Source organism: Chlorocebus sabaeus, chromosome 4 (assembly GCF_047675955.1).
Source record: "Chlorocebus sabaeus isolate Y175 chromosome 4, mChlSab1.0.hap1, whole genome shotgun sequence".
Taxonomy (NCBI): domain Eukaryota; kingdom Metazoa; phylum Chordata; class Mammalia; order Primates; family Cercopithecidae; genus Chlorocebus; species Chlorocebus sabaeus.
Genome location: NC_132907.1, coordinates 58,684,019 through 58,705,885, shown reverse-complemented (window position 1 = coordinate 58,705,885; position 21,867 = coordinate 58,684,019). Strand labels below are relative to the sequence as shown.

The following is a 21,867-nucleotide window of genomic DNA, read 5'->3' as shown; positions in this document are numbered from 1 at the left end:
AGGGAGTGAAGCTTCATCTGTATTTACAGCTGTTTCCCATAATTTGCGTTACTGTCTGAGCTCTGCTTGCTGTCAGATCAGAGGCAGCATTGGATTTTCATAGGATGCAAACCCTACTGTGAACTGCTCATGCAAGGCACCTAGGTTGCACGCTCCATATGAGACTCTAATACCTGATGATCTGAGATGGAACAGCTTCATCCCAAAACCACCCCACCCTACCCACCCCCTAACCTGTGGAAAAACTGTCATCCACAAAACCAGTCCCTGGTGCCAAAAAGGTTGGTTACCACTGCTGTATAGGATGTATTCTGGCGAAAAAGCGTTCTTTGCTTTGGCAGTAATGGATGGAAAATAATATATTTTTAAGAGAACATTTTAATTGTCTATAATTAGGGTAAACAGTTGGGTAAAATCTTATTAAAAGAGAAGAAAGTTAAGGTTGTCTTAACAAAAGATATATAATGACATAAATAGTTAATTAAATTTTAATTAAAAACAGCTGTTTTGGAAATCAAAAATGTATACTTCGAAATGATCTACCTAAATAACTTATGAAAATGGATGTTATTGTACAACTGATGTTATTGTACAACTTCTCCTTATAAAAGGGGAAGAAAGGACATAGGAAAGCTGAAAAGAAGAAGGCTAGGTGAAGATACAGGACAAGGAAAAGCCATAAAATGTTTCTACTATTCCTCCAAAATTGTACTAAATATTTGTGTAAGAATTCTAAGAATAATGGAGTGTATAGAAAGCGGGTTGAAAGAGTTGTGAGCTAAATATCATGTTTCTGTTCTTTTCCATTTCATAATCTGGGAATTTTCACTTCTTTCTTTGCTTTCCTGATATTCTAACCCTATATTTGGTTTTGTTGCACTGGAATTTCTATATAGATCAGAAATTAAGGTAGTTAATTTTTTCCATTGATATATGCAGAGAAATCTAAAGAAAATCATAGAATGAATTTAACTTAAAATGTTTCAAGCATTGAGAAGATACTGCTTTATCTCTACCTTAGCGTGGTGACAAGGATGAACATGTCAAAAGGATAATGATGACCAGGTACAGTGGCTCACGCCTGTAATCCCAACACTTTGGGAGGCTGAGGCAACGTGGATCTCTTGAGATCAGGAGTTCAAGACCAGCCTGGCCAACATGGTGAAACCCCGTCTCTACTAAAAATACAAAAATTAGCCGGGTGTGATGGCAGGCGCCTGTAACCCCAGCTACTCGGGAGGCTGAGTAAGGCACGAGAATCCCTTGAACCCGGGAGGCGAAGGTTGAAGTGAGCCGAGGTGGTACCACTGCACTCCAACCTGGGTGACAGAGCGAGACTCTGTCTAAAAAACAAACAAACAAAATACATAAATAAAGTTATTTGTTCTCTTCTTCACTTTAGCAATTGATAGTGCAATCACAATGTTCCCACATCAGCTAAGATCTTACAATAAAAGAGAACCAGTGCTTTATTATCTTCTCCAAATATCTCTCTGTGTTATGTTTCTAATGAAAATTTTTTGCTGAGTGTGTTCCACATCAGAGTCACTTCTTGATTTTTAAAGAGTGTTTCTGTTGTCCATTCGTTTTGTCCTTTCTTTCATACTATGTCTCTTTTTTCCCTTCTATCTTTTCTTCATCTCTCTCGCATTAACTTTATTTTTCCTCTTTATTTTCTGAGTCATTGACTCCTTTATTTAGAAGTAAAGGATATTATGTGCCATATTTCTTCTAGAATCACTGGAAGAATGAATGGGCCTCTCTCAGTAGTTACCTTACATTAAGTTACGCTTTCTCAGTTATAAGGAAGGACAAAATGAACAATTATACTAACTAAATCATAATCTAAAAGAGTTCATTTAACTTTCATATGCTAAACTTTCAGGCAGTAGCTGAGGTTTGACTTAAATACTTATATTTTTATTATTTTATAACAGGCATGGCAGTACAGTAATATAACTTGAAAGTGTGTGTTCGCATATCCAAATGAATATTGTTCTTTGAAGTATCACTTAGTGAAATTATACCCTCATTCCAAATATGTTGTCATTGTTCAGAACATTTTCGGAAACATTTTGGAATTATGAATTCTTGTCCCCTAATCAGAGAATTGTTTAGGGGTCACAATCAAAAGTCACTTTGAAGCCATGATGTGATAAAACTGAATTGAAAAATGAAGTAGGGCTATAAGTACTGAGACTAATTTTCTTGTGTGATTCATGAGGTGTCTGTGAAACAAATCTCAAAGAAGAGGATCAAAACTCTATTGCAAAATTGTTGAAATTACTGTAGCCTACTATAATAATAGCATTTAAAAAGATTCATTTGGCTATATATGATACATTTGTTTTTCTCTCTATACAGCCATACCTACTAAAGTATTAATGAAAATGTAATTACATAAATAAAACAAAGTAGAACAAGTTAACATATTTGGAATTCTTATACATGCTTTTTGATACATAGGTAATGTATTATATTTATTTATTCGTTTAACAACTAATGGATGCTGACCGTGAGTCAAGCATTGACAAGATGCAACAGATACAAGTCTAAGAGCAGATGCTCTTTTTAAAGAAATTCATACCATGAATATATAAGCTTATCATATTTAGGAAATCCAAAAGCTAAAATTAAAATATACATTTCCAGAAGATAAATAGGATTTAGTGAAATGTTATGATGCAACTATACTGTTTTTCAAAGAAATGACTCTGGAAATTTAGTAAAATATTTGTTTTATGGTCAGTGTATGACTGAAAAAAATAAACATTTTGGTAGGTATTTATCAAATGTAGCAATTTATAATTCTGAGTATTATATCCATCAATGTGATGAAGCATCCAAATTAGTTATAAAATCCTATTCTAAATAAACTTCTTCAAAAATGATAAATTTTGAACTTCTGAAGTCCATTTATTTTTTAAAATTCTGTCAGTTTCTGCACAATAATCAAAATGTAAAATGTAAAACATAAAAATGTTAATTGTAACAAATTACATTTCTTAAACTTTTCTATAAAAACTCTTCAAGGAATGAATAGAATCTTCTCATTAGTTAGGGTGGTTTAGTATTTTCAGTAGGGTGAACCCTCTTTTTGTAGATGTCATGTTTATAGCAGGTAGTATTCATGAACAGGCAACCGACTGTCTGTGAGTCCACCTAGAAGGATCTGTGATATAAATTTAAAAGGTTTTATTATACAATATTTAGGGTAGATTTTTAATATTGAATGCAACTAAATATGAATATTAATGAATATACTCGTTGGTGATGAAATAAAAGCTGCAGAATATACATTTTTACAAGTAACATTTCTCTTTTAGATAATTTATAAGCAACAAACTACAAAAAATTAGACCTTTTATTGCTTCCATAACATTTTAGCATTTGTTTTTAATGCCTCCTGGAGAAGATACTAAGTGAAAAGGGGAAAAAATGGCAAGGGAAAGGGGGTTCATATGATTGACATTTGCTTTGCATTATTTTCATTGTTTTTTTATTAAGATAGTTACATAGCACCCCTTTCCTAAAATTCAATATAACAGAATATAGACATCATAAGCACGTGTCATTAGTTCGTGAGACAATTTGCTATTTAATCCTTATTTCAAATTGACATTGTTAATGTGTACCAACTAGTTCTCTGATAGACCCCATTTTATTGTTGGCAGTGTAAACATTATAATAAAATAAAAGAATTTTTATTTATTTTATATGCTTTAGAGACTAATAAACCATTTGTTTAATAGATTTGCTTAAAGTAGCAAGAAAAATCATATTAACTTAGTTCTCTGAATCACTAGGTCAAGCAGGTTATAATACTGATCTGCATGTTTTGTGTATTTTTCATTTTGATTATAGCTTTAATAGTAAGCAAAGGAAGATATTTCATCCAGCTATGCACGTTCTTTGATAGATTCTTAAGTTATGTATGATTAAAGCAGCTTTAATATTTCAAAATGATTAAGAGTTGAAAAAAATGCTTGTTACCACACTATCATTGTAATTGTATTACTCAGTCCTCTGTAAAACAAGAATTCAGGACTAAGTGAAACTGTTAGTGAAAACACTTGGATGACTTTATTGGAATAATTACATCTATATAACAAAGTTGAGCTTACTATGTTTGACATTGTTTTTCTCCAAAGTATGAATATTAGTTTTAAATCCATATATCAAGATAAGCACTAAAACCTAACAATCTGTTTATCACTGGTTCCACTTCAACCTTACTTTATTTGTGAATCTTGATACAATAAAAGAAATAGTACTTTTTCCCCTAGACAAAATAGGTCCTTGAAAATAGTATTTGTACAATCTAGTTATTCTTATAAGCAGTCAAATTCTAAAAAGAGAATAAACAGAATTTTCAGCGTATCAAGCCAAGTGTACCAGGTGGACTCACTATATGTATTTCTATTTCTTCCTATTATAGCCAATAATAAAATGAGAGTAAGTGAAGAGAAATAAAAATGAAGGGTTAATTTCAGGGTAGCAATGTAGTAGTTTTTTATGCAGTTTATAAGCAAATGACATACGCATCACCATGAGGCTGACTTGATAAAATGAAGACCACTTATAGAAGACAGTGATTTTCAAACCCACTCCTCAGATCCAAACAACTAAGGCTCTAGCCACCACTGACTTTAAACAGAGCAGTTCCACTTGTTAAAAAAATCTACTTAATATATGAGGATCATGCCTCTGACCTAACAAAACAAAAGCTATTTACCTGATCCATTTTTAGTGACTTGAATGAAATCATCCTCATTCTCATCACAGCTTTCGCAGTTCGATTGTTGGACTGTTTCTGACAGGCTTTCAGCTTGATTGACATCTTTCTGCTTACTGAAGCTTTGAAGTGCAACAAGACGATGATGTATTGCTGCATACAAGTATGCTGTATCTTTGGCACTGGCCTGCGTGAGGAACATTACATTGTTAAGAAAATCATTAATGTTAGCTACATTTTACAGATTTTTAATCTTTCACTACTAATAAGGAAGGAATTACATGGCATAAATCTACAAATTGGTACATAGGTGCTAACAACCCTAAAAATTAAGCAGTAAAAAGACAATCTTGAACTAAATTGCGTCCTAAAATGTATACTTTTATAAGCAATCCCAATGTATACATTTTAAATTGAGAGAGTGAAATTTTGTTATATAAAATTTCTATTTGAATTTAAATTAGTTAAGACCATCCCTCCTTCACTATTTTCACTGTAGAAAATTGTAGGCTTGCAGAGAAAAAAGACTTCCATTTCCTGTCCATCACTTTGCTTGGACATTCCTCCAAACTACATAGCTTTGTGGATATGCTGAGCTCATTAGAGCAGTCTATGGTATTGTACCATAAATACATCAGAAGTTCTTGCTTTTCAATATTTTTCTACACTATTTTAATGGTTGTTATTCATATGAAAATATAAAAATGGTAACAATAAAGTTGGGATAACTTACTGTTAAAATATTGTTTTTTTCAATTCCTTCAGTAAAACTGTGGGTTCATTATTAATTTCGTTTATATTAGCAAAATATAGGCAGCACAGATACTAAATATAGCTTGTTTCCCTCTTCCCTTTATGAATGAGGAAATTATGGCTCAGACGGGTAAAATGACTTGTCTGAGTTGCTAGTCAGCCAATTGGCTGAAAGTTGAATCCCAGGTTTTGTCATTCACATTAGTGGGATTAATGGAATAAATTATGGTCCATAATAGAATAGAATTCTTTCAACTACTAAAACAATTTTTGAAGAATAAACTAATATCATGAAGACACTAACATCGATAAGTAAAATATGTATTTCACAATCATATTAGCTTTTTAATCTCAGCAGCTTTTCTAAAGTGTACTATTGTTACCATCATTTTGCAGATGAATAAAATCAGTTTAAAGAAGGCTAAGTAGCTTTCCCAAAGATTATACAGTATGTACACTATGCCACATATATGTATGTGTGTATATACTTATACCCAGTTCCATGTATATACTAAAATATAAGACCAAAATGTTAATAGTGACCATCTCTGAGGATGGAATCTAGTCATGATTAACAGGCTCAGTCTCTGGCATGCTACTTCCCACCTAAAACCAAGGGGGAATCTGGCCCAGAAGACTGGCAAGAGTATTAATACCTTAAATGGTAAATACGGTTTGTACATCATCTTACCTGAACATTTTAATACTCAATATCACTTACACCTAACAGTACACTTACTGGTAACTAATAAATTTGGATTTTCATCATGGGCACCTGCAAACTTTTTTTCCATATTACTACATGGAAACCAATTTATTTGTATTGTCACCTTCTGCCTGAACTTGGGTAATCAGTCTTCTCCAGTCGGTCCATGGGGAAATCTAGTTTTTTTGCGGGGGAGGTTGTGGTTTTGTTTTGTTTTTTTAAGGCTTTATTCTTGCCAGCTCTCTTGGGTCTAGATCTTGTATTTGAGGTCAAGTATTCCTCTGCCAGGAACAGCTAAAGCTGTGCTCCCATCCTGTTACCTTGGAGATTTACTCATGTCCAGAATTGGAATTTGCTGTTGGACTGGTTGTTTTAACTTGCTAGCTCTGTATTTTTCCATTTCCCACTGGTTCTTTTCCAGTGACCTAAAGCCTTTTTTCAATCTCAGCTTGCAGGATAAGCATTAGGCTTCAAAGTCTGCTAACCTCTTCCTGGGAACCATTCCTGACAATAGTCACTTTGGTAACACAGTAAGATTGTTCACAAAATTTCAGTAGTAAAGGGTAGAGATTTGATGGCATGTATCACACAAATGTCTTGGAATGAGTACGAATTGATTACATAGACTTTGGTGTTAATTTCTGAATTTCACATAAAATTTATGTCTTATACTACAAACAGACATAACGAATGGCTGTTTTTGCCAATGGTACATATTATTATAACAAATGAAAAAACAAATTAGTAATTGCAGACATCTATTAATGTAGTAGGATAATCCTCTATCACTGAAATTTCTCACTTACCTGAATTAAAAATACTTTGATGCTATAGTCTTCTAAATCAGTAGCTGTTATTCGTACATTTTTGTGGTTTGCTCTTTGAATCTTCATTTGGGCCCAGAGTTTGCTATTGAGGATCAGCCTTAAACTGCCTTGATTGCGCATAACTAAAATAGGAAGTTGACTACATCAGGCCACAGAACAGTTGACACAGAGGAATTTACCATTTTCCAAAGCAAAATAAATCTTGTAGTTGTTTTTCAGACTGTAGATTCAATACTAATTTGTGATTTGACTAGATTATAACTTGGTTTTCAAATTGTACTTTCTTATGTTGGGAGAACTTTTTTATCTTAAGTGCTGAAATTACACTTTTCTACTGTAATATTTAAAAGTGGTTAAAATTTTAGAACTCCTTTTAAGAACTGATGGTCTGAAGAATATTCGTCTGCGAATTGTTTACAATGAAGAAAACCAAAACAAAAACCTAAAGTGTCCAAAAAAATGGAATTAGTTGAATAAATTATGGTGTAGTCATTCAAGAGAATATTATGAACCCATTAAGAATACTGCAAAAAGATATTTATTGATGTGGAAAAATCATGGTGTAATATGTAAAAGAAAAAAATAGGCTACAAAGCAAATTAACACCATGAATCAGAACTTTTACAATCTATGTATACGTTTATATATACAGAAAACAAGGGTCAGAAAAATATATTCTGTTAACAGATGTTATCTTAGGAAGATAGGCCTTTAAGTGATTTTTTAAAAAATTTTTTCAATCCATGCTTTCCAGTTTTTACAATGAATGGATATTACCTGCATAATAAAAAGAAAGCTGCTTTTGGGTTTGTTTTTTGTTTTTTATTTTTTGGGGATTTTTTTTTTCCTTTGGCAGGCAGTAGAATCAAACCAGAGTAGTAAATAACTAGCAGCTGCCTTGGTACTATTACTTGGTTGGGTGATTAGAAATCTGCGTGCCTGTTACAGAACTGAAGACACTGTTTCTATCCTTTTAGTCTGAATTATATCTCTTACCCATTTCTTGAGCTTGATATCCAGAACTCAACAAATAACCTTATTCTTGGATCCAATGTCTACCTGTGGTCTCCTCCAAAGTCTTGACCTCTAAAAATTGACCAATAAATCCATTCATCCTGCCCAGATCTCTCCCTGTGCTGTCTTTCAGTTTGGACCTCTGAACAATGCCCATTGTGTCATTTTGAATGATAGCTCTCTTGTATTTTTAGGTTTGACTGGCTCCAACTTCTGAACATCACTGTGCCTGCAGGATTCAATAACTGCACACCTTGGAAACTAATCTCTTTCCTCAGAGACTAATCTTTCATCCTGACCCCCATCCCATGTCTGGGATGCCCAGGACAAATTATGGGGCAAGTATTTTCTTTTAGAAAAGCTTTTCACTTTACAAAATAATTTGCATCATATTATTTCAAATAATAATAACATTACTATTTAGGTGTGTGCTGGGCTCTGATATAGGTGCTTTACATGCTTTATCTCATTGAATTGTCTCAGTAAGTCATGAACTACAGTTATTCCCATTTTAAACTGATATAAGTACAGTAGAGAAAGAGATTAAAAAACTTGTCAAGGTCACTAGTTAGTCACTGCTGGAGCCAGAACTGGAGCCCATGCAGTCTAACAGGAGAGCCTACTTGAAATGGGAAGCTCCTATAGAAATATTTTCAACAGTCTGATTTTTTTTGGTGTATTTTATAGCACATCTCCAGAAAATGATATGTGCCTGTATTATTATAGGTACACATGAGAAATCCTGAGAAATCATCGCTTGCTTTACAAAAGGATTCCTTACTTAGTCTTGACTGTAATGTTCCACAGTCACTGCTTGCTGTATCATTCAGTCTCAACGTTCCTCTGCCCCTTTCAATCCAGGATTGTGTTGTGTTGTTGAATATGAAAAGCTTGCAGTTGATCTAAATAACAATTTTTTAAATGTCAAATATATAGAAAATTTTTTCAAAGTAAGTTACTTCCTATGTTATGACACATTTATATGTGTCTGATCTTTTACCAAAATAATCTTCGTTAGTGATTTTTAAACCAGCTTTTAACATATATTTAATGTTTAGAAACATATAACTTTTGGATAGTTCAAACATCAAAAAGTAAAAAGACATACAAAGTGAAAAGGGGCCCCAGCTTTTATTTCCCATCTACCAATTTACACCCCTGCAACAAGTAACCACTGGTGTAAAATATTTTGTTTATCCTTCCAGAGATATTTGTACATATATACATGCCAATACATATAAATGTTCCCCCTCTTTTTTTCTGTCAGTGGTAGAATGCCATACCTACTTTCTGATTTTTTAACACTATATATACATCAACTTTTATATTAATTATTTGAGCTATATAATGTTATTTGAAAGTAAAGGAATCACTGAACCATTTGCATGCTTCGAAATTTTCAAAGACGGCATGATAATGTGGAGAAGTACGATGTAATGCCACAGGTTACCCCACTACAATCATTACTACTGTGTACAAGAATCACCTAAACAGCCTGTTAAAAATACAGCATGTCAGAGCCTCACTCCTAACAATTACTTCAATAAGACTGGAATTAATCTAATTCAAGGGTTATGCTTTGAGACACAGTTGAAATAAAAGTGTCTGTAGATCATACAGGAAGTGGAGAGGAATGGAGAGAGTTTAGAGAAAAGTAGATAGAGAAAGGCAAAGGGAAATTTCTGCCTTGTTGGAAAAAGGTAAAGTCGTAGTAATTACATTTCATGTGCTTGTGCTGATGGTGATACTACTCAGCATTAAAATCCTGTGATACTGTAGTGTATATCTGTGAAATTCTTGAATTACATGAAATTCTAAACTTTTTTAAAGGAAGCTAAATTTATGAAATTCTAAACTTTTTTAGGAGGAAAACAAAATTCTTATTGGACTGAAATCAAAGTATCAACATTGTTAAACCTGTGTAAGTAGAATTATTTAATCACAATAATAGCACTAATTATAAAAGCAAATATTAAAGCAGGATACTTGGCTATCATATTTCTAAGGGACTAATGTGAATAGTTGTAAAACTAACAACCCATTTTCCTGCAAAGTACACATACAAACATAAGAAGAAAATAAGTTACTGGTGTAATTTTTGAGAGCGTCCAACATTTTTATTTAAGTAACTTAGTCTCCATGAAAACTATACTTCTGTCTGTATTTTTAAAGATGTCTCTTCTCATGTTAACTTTATTCCAAGTATGTAAATGCTACCAAAAAGAGTAAAACATGATATACAGACCTTTAACACATTATGTTCTGATTCCTCCCCTGTTATAACATCAATTTTCTCCAGCAAGCATTTTCGTGATGGTTGGGAAGAGAATGCAGCAGCTGATTCAGTTAGGGAAGTATTTTTAATAGAGTCTGTTCCTAAGAGAAAATGCGGGAAAAACACTGAAAAGTCCCCATTTTCTCTACTGTGAAAGTTCTTTATTGCCCCTATGACTACATATATCTACTTGGCTTTTTCTAATAGTAAGTGAGATTCCAAAAATTCAAACTGCTTGAGTTTGTGTAAAATCTCCTTATCGATTCCCGCATAGCATTAACTAAAAAAATTATTAAAGCTTGTATATCAGATAATGATATTTATATGCTTTAATCTTTACCAAAATATTTGAAACACTGAATTACTGGTTTTTAAAATCTTATATTAAATATTAATTTTACTTATATTAAATATTAATGTTAATAAATAACATAAAAAGACAAACTAGGTGAATCTAATGTTTTACAAATGAAAGAATTCTTACTTGAACTTAAAAAGTTGACAGGAAATTTCGGAGTGGATTTGAATGGCTTTTCCTTGGCGTATGAATCATTTTCAAGTTGAGGCTGGGTGAGTTTTTGAGTACTCTGAGTGGGGAAAAAGATGCATTATTAATTTTATTTAATAAAAGTTTTAATTTTATCCCTATATGTTTGCAGTAAGACACTTTCATTTTTCTGTTTCAACACAGCAAATAAGCCCAGCTGGTATGTTTTTATTTTGGACTTTCTATGTGCTGAACAGAGAATTCGTCTCCATTGTTAGAAAGCCTGAGTTCTAATCCTCAGAAAATGTAATCTAGTTACCACCAGCCTACTTCAGGTGGGATCTAGTCCCAGAGGCAATGGGAAAGGTCTAAAGGTACAAAAGAAGGTAACAGATGTTCCACACTCTGACTAGACTAAACTGATGCCCAGGAGGTACAAAAGAAAGAAAGAAAATGTGCCTTTGAACACAGAAGTTAAAAGTATAATTCAATTTAATATTACTTTTAATTAATTTACCTTTAGAAATTTAAAGTGACAGCTCTGTATATAGTAACAGAAACATATACCAAAGTATTTCAGTGTCCCCAGAAATTTACTCTTGCTATCCACTTTATGGAAGAAAACAAAAAAGTTATCCAGAGACCCCCACAAGATGTCTCAGCAAACATCTTTGTAGAAAGAATCCTAACTTTTCCTCCCAGACAATTTTTGCCAACAGTCGCTTTTAAGGCTACTTGGGGCCCTGTATGTCTGTTGTAATCAAGGCCTGCACAAAAAAGACTAATTGACATGACATTTGCGATAATGTGTAGCCCTCTGCAAAACACAGAGAATTGGAACAATGATACTTAAGAATTTATGCTTATATTTTTTCCCTTATGAACTGAAAATTATTTCACATTACTTAACTAGACATCAAGATATTCCCTTAAAATTGGTAGAGATGGGTATAATTATTTCCATTTTAAGAAAGTAGAAACTGAGGCACAGAAAGTTTAAATGACTCACTCTAAAAACACATAGTTAGCCAATAAGCCAAGAGTGCATCCTGGCCCCCAAATCGCAAGGCCAAAAATTTACAGGATTAGAGGACAAACACAAATTATCTCTATAATTCCTGTTATCCTTAAGATATTACCAACTTAAAGAGATAGAGAGTTCAGGTTCCTTTATAAACCAAATTTAAAATGCCCATAGGAAATGTGCACAAGTGCCTTCTCAAACCAAACCTGTAGTCCTGACTATAGTTTATTTGTATAGGTATCTCTCTGTCTGCTCTTATTAGATGATAAGCACCTTTAGGGCACAGTGTCTCCTTTAGCTTGCATAACCACTTACTCAGGTGGTTTTCAAACCTGCCTGTACATTAGAGTTGCTTGACAGCTGGCCTCACCCACAGGCATTCTGAGCTAATTGGTCTGATGAGACCAGGGGTAAGAAATCCTTAAAAGGATGATTCTAACAGGCAGCCAAATTTGAGATCAATGCTTTATATACCATAAGAACTCAGTACATGTTTGGTAAATTGAGTGAAATGTAAAGTTGATCCTGTGAGGTTTGAAAAGCATTGTCTGACATTTTACAGATGCTGTGGCAAATCTGGTGTCAAACTTAGAAATAAATGATATGGAATAAATGTGCCTAAATATACTGCCTGTAAATTCACCATGGAGGCTAGTCCGTTTTGGTTCATATCCAAAGGCATAGCTCACAGGTCTAGGATTGGTGAGTTGACCTTCATTTTGGGAATGACAGAAGGGTTCCTAAAATAAACTAAGCCTTTAAAATAACTAATATATGAAAGCCCTAAAAATTTTGGAATGAGTTTGGGCGTGGTGGCTCACGCCTATAATTCCAGCACTTTGGGAGGCTGAGGCGGGTGGATCGCTTGAGCTCAGGAATTCAAGGCCAGCCTGGGCAACATGGTGAAACCTCATCTCTACCAAAAATACAAAAAGTTAGCCAGGTGTGGTGGTGTGTGCCTGTGGTCCCAGCTACTCAGTAGGCTGAGGTGGGGGGATCCCTTGAGCCAGGGAGACAGAGGTTGCAGTGAGCCAAGATCATGCCCCTGCATGATCTGCATGTCAGCCTGGGTGACAGAGCAAGACCCCATCTAAAAAAAAAAAAAAAAAAAAGAATTGGAATGAACTGGCTTAACGAGTTGGTTCTTTTATTAATTTAAATCCGTACATGAGTTTTAAAATCTCTGCAGCTTCTTTGGGATTCTTCATGTAACTGGTATTCCTGAGACAAGCTAGGCACGTTCAAGCTATCTCAGCCACTTTCCTGACTTGAGTGAAAGCTGGAAAAGGTATGAAGATGTGATTGACCAGATAAAACCATAGGCATGGTTTCCCACAGCTTTCACTTTTCTGTACAATTTTCCACTGTAGATTACACTGTCTTAGAGATCAGAGTTCTGTGGGGACCAGAGAAGCAGTTACCTCATTGCAAGAGGATGCTGAGCATTAAATAAGAATGATGGTAATAACAGTGAGGGGTTTTCACTAGGCAAGTAAAGCACTATGAATTTTCTCTGAAAGCTAGGGAAAGAAAAGTTATAATAATGCTTTTTGATGTAAGAGCTTGAAAGTAGGGTTGTGGTTAACTAATAAGAACAAACTGGTCGCCGGGCGCGGTGGCTCATGCCTATAATCCCAGCACTTTGGGAGGCTGAGGCGAGCAGATCACGAGGTCAGGAGATCGAGACCTGGCTAAGATGGTGAAACCCTATCTCTACTAAAAATACAAAAAAAAATATATAATATATATATTAGCCGGGCGTGGTGGCACACACCTGTATTCCCAATTACTCGGGAGGCTGAGGCAGGAGAATCACTTGAACCCAGGAGGCAGAGGTTGCAGTTAGCAGAGATCGTACCACTGCACTCCAGCCTGGGTGACAGAGCGAGACCCTGTCTCAAAAAAAAAAAATAAAAAAAATAATAATAAATTGGCAAATAATTTTAAATGCATCTTGTTGTAAAATGATGCAAACTATTAAAATATCATTACCAATTGAGCTTATCTAACGATTGCAGATAATTCTGGGATTTCCTTGGGTACTTTTGGCTTAACACAAGTCAAAGAACTATTTAATATTTCACATCAGTAATAATGTTATAATTATACAGTTCCCTTCCTCTGGGTTTCTATTATTTTAACAACTAGGACATGCTTCCCAGGAGAATCTTTCCAGTTAAAGAAAGAAAATGTGCCGTTGAACTCAGGAGTTAAAAAGTATTATTCAATTTAATATTACTTTTAATTAATTTACCTTTAGAAATTTAAAGTGACAGCTCTGTATATAGTAATAAAAATATATACCAAAATCTTACCAAAACTCTTTCTACCATGTTTTCTCCAAAAACAAAATTGGAACTGCAGTTTTTAAAAGAACATTTATCTTCATTTGGTTGGCATCTAAGAAAAAAAAATAAGCATTTACTATTTTAAATACATGGATAAAGCCATTTTAAACCTTGAAATAATCAGATAATTTAATAGATTTATGTAAATCAAATTTACTGCTCATTTTTGTTAGTTTGAATTTAATGAGAAATGAAAGAAAAATTCAAATAGTGGCATCCAGAGGTGATTGTCAAGATAGTTTCCAGCTATTACAGCACTGACAGAGAGACCAGTCCTGACTGCCTCATGGCCATCACTGCACTGGCTGTGTGGTCAGCCAGGAGGACTGCCCAACCCTTTTTGCTTTTCCAGCACACCCTGTCTAATACCTAATTTGCACTCTTCCCTTCCCCAAGTGGCTGATGCCTTTAGCAACCAGAGATCTCCAGGGCAAAAGCAAAACCCTATCTGTTATAATTGAGTGTGCATTGGCTTAAATTTTTTTGCCTCCCAGAAACGTTTTTTTTAATGTTAAAAGTGTTTTTCCTGATGAGAAACTTGAAGACAGGAAGCCCTCTCTTTGTAGACAGATGTGCTCAGGGTTCGTCATTGCATCCCCAATGTGCACAGAAGGCACCTGCTACCGCATGTGGACAGAGCCCAGTCATGTGAGTCAGTTTATATCCACAGCTAGTTTTAATCTCTCAGATCAAACATTTATTCATCACTAGTAATACTAATACATACTAATAAATATGGCAGATTTATACTGCTTTCCTTGTTGTTTATCTAACCCATGCCAATAAAAAATTAATAATGCCAAAATAAAAGAAAGAAACACCAGAGAGAGAGGAAGAGAGCCTAATCTACTAACCAGATAATTTATGCCCAACCAAATAAAAGTTTAGCCATACATTTTCAAAAAGTTCTCACCCAAGTCAATGAAACAATGAAGACAATCCAGTATTAATATGATAATATTTAAGTATCAGAAATTTTTTAAAAACATTTTAAACTTGTGTTCCTATAAAATCTCCTTTCAAATGGGAATCTTGGCAGTTTATACATACAAGGTCAGAAAATTATTTTCCATGATTGGTTATAATAATAAAAGAATGCAAGAATGAAAGGACAACCCTTCTGTTTTCTCATTATTAACTTACTCTACTGATGTTGCACCTAAAAAGTGCTGGTTTGTAGACAGCTGGACTGAAATTCTGGCACTTGATAAATTTTCACTTGACAAATAGGAATTTCCCTCAGAAATCTGAAAGTAAAGAAATCCATCAAAAAGTTTATAAAGACTACCTTACTATAGGACCATCAGACAAGGAAACAATAGTTATAGTTAAACATATTGAAAACTTACTATGTTTAAGTACTGCCCTAAGCATTTTATGTACTATCTCATTTACTCCTTACAACTCTATACACTTTGTACTTCTATTATCCACATTTTACAGGTGAGTAAACTGACACAAAGAACTTAAATAACTTGTCCAGGTCACTTACATACAATGGAGATCTGTCTAATACCAGAATATCATAATATTCAGAAATCCCACTATGTTTTGTTATTTTTGCCATTTTAGTCAAATTGGGTTAATTCTCATTTCTGGATTAGTAAAGCTCACTTTCAGGACTATGTAATCCTTGGTAACACCCAAAAATGTCACCATCCTAGTCACCCAGTGTAAGAGAAAACCCCACTCATCTCTTTATCTTAAAATTTTCAACTGGTAACTTACCCAGTTACTTTGCCTTATGTACATATGTGTATGCACAATACCTGAATTAATATATAAATGTAAGAGTGAGGAAATTTAGAATTGGAAGGAACCCTATAAATTATCTGGTCTAGTATTTACAATGTATTGTGGACACCTTCCTTCCTCGACCAGGGATTTGCAAAGATGTTTCAGGTCGTTCATATCTTTTAAAGCCAGATGGGATATGTTTCCACTTAGATTTTTATTTCAATCAATAAAAACAATTTTGAATACTTTTTCTTTTTTAACAAGAATTTGAGAACTGACAAATATGTATCAAGAGAGCATGTGCCATGGTTAGCAAAGATCAAAGTACATGCTCATGACCTAGTCACTCAGATGATGTAGCTCTCAGTCGAAATGGTAGCTTTCACTCCTATGTTGGTTAAAATAGTTATTTAGGCATATACTGTTTAATCTATACATATTAAGTAACCATTGATTAATGATAGGATGAAAATAATTTATCTGATTTTGATATACAAGTTAATAAGAAATATAAAGATAATGGTTCTACAAAATCCACCTAGAGAGTTTTCACCAAATCTTAACTTACATTCATTTGGTCAAAATTCTTACATAGGATCTTATATACAGTGTGTCTCTGGATCTTCAAAGATCACTAAATGGAAAATTTAATGATGGGCATTAAATTTTCTGTTTAATGATGGGCATATACAGTAAGGATTTTCAATAACTGGAAATAAGGTTTATTCACTAGACCTTATAATTTTCTCAAAAATAAATATAAACAATAACTTGAAATTTTCTCTTATGCTTGGATCATTTAGGAAAAAAAATGGAAGAAATATATTAATAAATTTTATTTTAAAAATATGCAATGCAGTGTTTACAAAAATCCTGCCAAGAAAGAAATATTGATGTGCTTTTGATGTCATAGCATGTAATTAAAATCTTGCTGTGTATTTATAGTACATGCCATTTTAAAATCAAATGCAATGTAACTTTTTAGAAATTAGTCAACACATTATACTTCCTATTACATAATTTAAAACAAGTTAAACACCATGCATCACTCTTTTTTTTCTTTTCTTTTTTGAGACAGTCTGGCCCTGTCACCCAAACTGGTACCATCTCGGTTCACTGCAACCTCTGCCTCCCGGGCTCAAGCTAGGACTACAAGCACATGCCACCATGCCCAGCTAATTTTTATATTTCTTGTAAAGACAGTGCTTTACTATGTTGCCCAGCCTTGTCTGGAACGTTTTAGCTCAAGAGATCCACTCATCTCGGCCTCCCGAAGTGCTAGGATTAAAAGCATGAGCCACCATGCCCGGCCATATGACTTCTTAAATAAAAGTAAGGAATTATGTAACTTGGTGATAATTATTACATTATATTTAAATGAAAACAGTAATATACTTATCTAAAATTGAAGACATATTTTACTTAAAAATTACTTATATAGCATGCATAAATGATGAAATGATTTTTTAAGTTCATAATGGATCTCTCCAAATCATATCTTACAAAGTAAAGGGTTTGGAAATATAAAAATATTGGTAAATGCTGACCAAGTTCAAGTCCCTTACTTTGCTGATAAAAAAAGATGTTGAATGGGTGCTTTGTTTAGATAAACAAAGATAGTGGCAGAGGCAAGATTAATACCAAGCTGGTATTTTTTTACACTTGAATGTTTCTGTCCTTATGTTCACTAAGGGAAAACAAAACAAAGCGAAACTATGTGACCAGTCCTCAGTAGTTCATCTGGAAACAAATAGCTAAGATGGAATAACTGTCAAATTCCAACCTGCCTATCTTTGAGTCCTGTTCCTCCTGTGTCTGCTTCTGCTGGAAGACAGGGGTAGCATTACAACAATTGAATATATCCCGAAACCCGTATCTGCATGGCTTGTGTAAGTTACTATCTCTTTAGAAAGGCCTACAAAGAGTGATTCAGACACTACATAGTAGGAAGTTAGAATTCTTATCTGTCTCTGGGGGCTTCCCAGACCCTTCCAATTACACTGTATAGGGAGTTCTCTGCTCCTGTTATACTGGAATATGGCTCTGAAGTGAACCCCTGGTATGACCTAAACTGGCAAAGATACACTGTGATGTTGACCAGTTGACGATGTAGAGAAAATCCATGTCTCTTTTTTGACTACTGACTATGGCCCCTGGCTACCTCATTGCTGTCCCCATTCTCACATAGGGTCATTGCTGTGGCACAAGACCCCCAGATTTCTACTGCTCAGTACTCAGCTTTATAACTTTAGAGAGACCATAGATTTGTGAGACTACAACTCTCCAATGTAAGAGTACAACTTTAAAAAGGTTACCAAGGGCTTTATGCTATCTAGCCCAGCAACAAAACAAAGCTCAGGCAACTCCTATTTCTGGATATGGAGGCCCCAAACAACCTACAAAAGGAAGGATGAAGGATTGAGGTCAGTCCTGTTATCCTGGGCTTTCTCACCTTATTATTTGTTTTTTCTTTAATCTTGCAGGATTCCAGTGCCTTGTGTCCAAATGTTTTTCTTACTTTTGCACAACTTTGAGCTTGAGGTAGCTGCAAAATAGCAGGTCTAATAACATGTTTAGAATGTTTCACAGGACCTTAAAAGAATAGAATTAAAAGATAAATATATTTTTAGTGCAATATTCCTTTACCCCCTATTTTTAAGTAATAGAATTCTTATTTTCTAAAGTCATGTTTAAATGAGGGACTAGTGTTAATTAATCGAAGTCAAAATTAGCATTGAGTTCCCCAGCACTCACACCCTGCCTAGCTTTTGCCCAATAACTATTCATTTTGATCATGAAACCTGGCTTGCTTGCATTATTTCTTCATGTTTTGTCACTCTGACCTAACTCCATGCCCCCAACACACGCACATATAGGGAGATGAAAATATAGGTGGTAAAATATACAATTTCTGAGGTTCTTGAAATAGAAGCTACATACCTTGTTCAGCACTCTTTATATCAACATTACTTTGCACAAGAGTCGATATCATAAAAACATTGTTTTTCCTCACTGTAAGAAAAAATATTTAAAAATTTTTAAATACAGAAGAGTGTCAGATTCTACACTATTCGGGGCTTAACAACCCCATTCTGAACTCACCAGCAGATGTCGCAATTGGCACTAACAGAGTACTAGGTAGTGCTCTCTGGAGCACTGGCTCTGCTAAAAATGGGATTGCCGGCCAGGCGCGGTGGCTCACACCTGTAATCCTAGCACTTTGGGAGGCCAAGGCGGGTGGATCACCTGAAGTCAGGAGTTTGAGACCAGCCTGGCCAACATGGCAAAAACCAGTCTCTACTAAAAATACAAAAAAAACTTAGCCAGGCATGGTGGCAAGTGCCTGTAATCCCAGCTACTCGTGAGGCTGAGGAAAGAGAATCACTGGAAACCAGAAGGTGGAGGTTGCAGTGAGCGGAAATCGTACTCCAGCCTGCGTGATGGGAGCGAGACTCCATCTCAAAGGGAAAAAATGGTGGGGGGTGGATTGCCAGATGCGTCCCGCTACATAGTTCTGTTTACCTTCAGAAATCTAAGTGAAAATTAGGTGACTAGAGAAAAGGCAGCCTTTTTTAGATCTTTAAATAGTGTACTGTCAGAAATTCTACAGACTATAAAATCTGAATTGGTAATGAGCCCTTCAGCATTAATACATAGCTATTATAGAATATTATAAAACTGTTACCAAAGTTTGCCCACACTCCCTGACTTTTTAATGAGTATACCTGAAAAAAGAAATAAAGATGACGAATGTGCTAGGTTATTTTTCTGCAAGCATATTGGTGGGGTAAGACTGTGGTGATGGCTCCACATATAGAATTTCTATACATTTCAAAAGGATCTCCTCTTGATTGCAATTGCAGAAACAGCAACCTTTGGCATTTAATTAATGAAGATGAGAAAAGAATAATTGCTTCTTCAAAGTATTCTTTAAAGTGTTATAACATAAATGTTGGGGTAGAATCCCTTCTTTACTTTGGAGTTCAATTTAATGTTTTTTATTATCTTTTATTACTGAACATCAACAAAAAATGAGCCATATTTTTCTCCTGCTGAACACCACTAATATTCTGCACAAGATAAAACAGAGTGATGCGTTCCTTTTGTGTGTGTCCAGTAAAAAATGAATTAAAGCAGGTGCATAGATAACTTAAAGCCATTCCTTTGTTTTATGTGTAAATACAATAAAACAGAATACCTTTGCCTCTGGGATTAGGATCTCTATTTTTCTCTCTCTCTTTTTTTTTTTCTTTGAGGTAGAGTCTCCGTCTGTCATCCAGGCTGGAGTGCAGTGGTGTGACCTTGGCTCACTGCAACCTCTGCCTCCTGGGTTCAAGCAATTCTCTTGCCTCAACCCCCCAAGTAGCTAGAACTACAGGCATGCAACACCATGCCCGGCTAATTTTTGTATTTTTAGTAGAGACCAGGTTTCACCATGTTTGCCAGGCTGGTTTCGAACTCCTGGCCTGCAGCGATCTGCCTGCCTTGGCCTGTCAAAGTGCTGATATTATAGGCATGAGCCACCACACCGGCCAGGATCTCTATTTATCTTAATGTCTGAGCTTGTCAGTCAGGTTAGAAGGGTTAGAGACACTAAAAAGTGTCTCTTCTGCATCTGAAAGGTACATGACTGTTGCTCGGTCATGCCTGCAGTGGTTACTAAGAATATAGATTTATTCATTGAAAAACTCTGTAGTTCAGGCCAGGCGTGGGTGACTCAGGCCTGTAATCCCAGCACTTTGGGAGCCGAGGTAGGTGGATCACGAGGTCAAGAAATCGAAACCATCCTGGCCAAAATGGTGAAACCCCATCTCTACTAAAAATACAAAAATTAGCTGGGCATGGTGACGTGCGCCTGTGGTCCCAGCTACTCAGGAGGCTGAGGTAGGAGAATTGCTTGAACCCGGGAGGCAGAGGTTGCAGTGAGCCGAGACCGTGCCATTGCACTCCAGCCTGGGCGACAGAGCCAGACTCTGTCTCAATAAAAAAAAGGAAAAGGAAAAAAGAAAAAACTCTGTAGTTCCTGGGTAGAGGGGGATCAATTCAAGTGAAGTGAGTAGTTTCTACTTTTTCTTTCTTAGTGGCAAACTTAACTTGGAAAAGGCAAATGATTGTTTAATAGAAATGAAAACATGAGAATAGAGATCATTTTAATGTGGAGAAAATGCCATTTCAAATATTTTATTATGATAAAATAGTTTTACTAAGCAAAACATTATAAATTTCAAGTAAAGAGGAGTAATGTTTTAATTAGTGGAAATTTTAGTGGATTTATATGCTAAACTTAAAATATGAATTTAAAGCATAATTGCATGTTTTAAATACTACACATTATAAACTATGTAGATGGACAATAAGAAGTAAAATAATGCAAATTGTTTTTACTTTTATAGGGCTGCCTTAAATAAAATAATGCTGTTATAAATGTGAAATCGTAAAAAAAATTAAGTTCAAACTTTCTACCCAAGGTAAAAACATATACTCAGAATTTGTGAAGTTAGAATTCATAAGGTATTCTTCGATGCATACTTTGCTAAGGCCTCTATTTGATCTATTTCTAAGGTGTCAGCATTTTATGATAGTAGCTAAGAAAGAAAAGTCATCATTAATAAGAATGATTTTGAAAAGTCAGAGTGTCAGGCTTGAAGTTCTAGAAACTCTTTATTACCTGACCCAGAATGGGGGAAGGTTGGGAGGTTAGTGACGGATGAAGATCTCATTTGTTTCTGAGACAAGGTTGACACTAAAAGCAGATTGCAAACTAAAGTCACTTAGAAAGTGGGTTTTTTGTTTTGTTTTCATTTGGAGTTGTGCTGTTTTGGAAGATCTCATTTGTTTCTGAGACAAGGTTGACACTAAAAGCAGATTGCAAACTAAAGTCACTTAGAAAGTGGGTTTTTTGTTTTGTTTTCATTTGGAGTTTTGCTGTTTTGGAAAAATTTCTGTATCACTAATTTAGAA

General features: G+C 34.8%; 1 protein-coding gene and 1 long non-coding RNA gene across 12 annotated transcripts in view; one reads left to right on the top strand and one right to left on the bottom strand.

Moving 5' to 3' along the window:
• LOC103215140 (uncharacterized) overlaps window positions 1–21,867 on the top strand; it is a 170,259-nt gene that overhangs the window by 4,693 nt on the left and 143,699 nt on the right. For all 10 annotated transcript variants that reach the window (XR_012092800.1, XR_012092794.1, XR_012092793.1 and 7 more), the window contains exons 2-3: window positions 8,230–8,373; window positions 9,900–9,956. This is a non-coding gene — a long non-coding RNA (uncharacterized lncRNA). The remainder of the gene's footprint in view (window positions 1–8,229; window positions 8,374–9,899; window positions 9,957–21,867) is intronic.
• RANBP3L (RAN binding protein 3 like) overlaps window positions 101–21,867 on the bottom strand; it is a 52,605-nt gene continuing 30,838 nt past the window's right edge. The window contains exons 5-15 of one of the 2 annotated variants that reach the window (XM_007961383.3): window positions 21,575–21,649; window positions 18,847–18,918; window positions 18,359–18,498; window positions 15,313–15,416; window positions 14,137–14,221; window positions 10,795–10,897; window positions 10,281–10,411; window positions 8,817–8,937; window positions 7,001–7,143; window positions 4,736–4,922; window positions 2,548–3,172 (exon numbers count right to left, since the gene is read on the bottom strand). In XM_007961383.3, coding sequence (XP_007959574.1) covers window positions 3,129–3,172; window positions 4,736–4,922; window positions 7,001–7,143; window positions 8,817–8,937; window positions 10,281–10,411; window positions 10,795–10,897; window positions 14,137–14,221; window positions 15,313–15,416; window positions 18,359–18,498; window positions 18,847–18,918; window positions 21,575–21,649 — 1,205 coding nt within the window. In that variant the 3' untranslated portion in view covers window positions 2,548–3,128. Of the gene's footprint in view, window positions 3,173–4,735; window positions 4,923–7,000; window positions 7,144–8,816; window positions 8,938–10,280; window positions 10,412–10,794; window positions 10,898–14,136; window positions 14,222–15,312; window positions 15,417–18,358; window positions 18,499–18,846; window positions 18,919–21,574; window positions 21,650–21,867 lie in introns of both variants that reach the window. The other variant, XM_007961380.3, reaches the window with a different exon arrangement.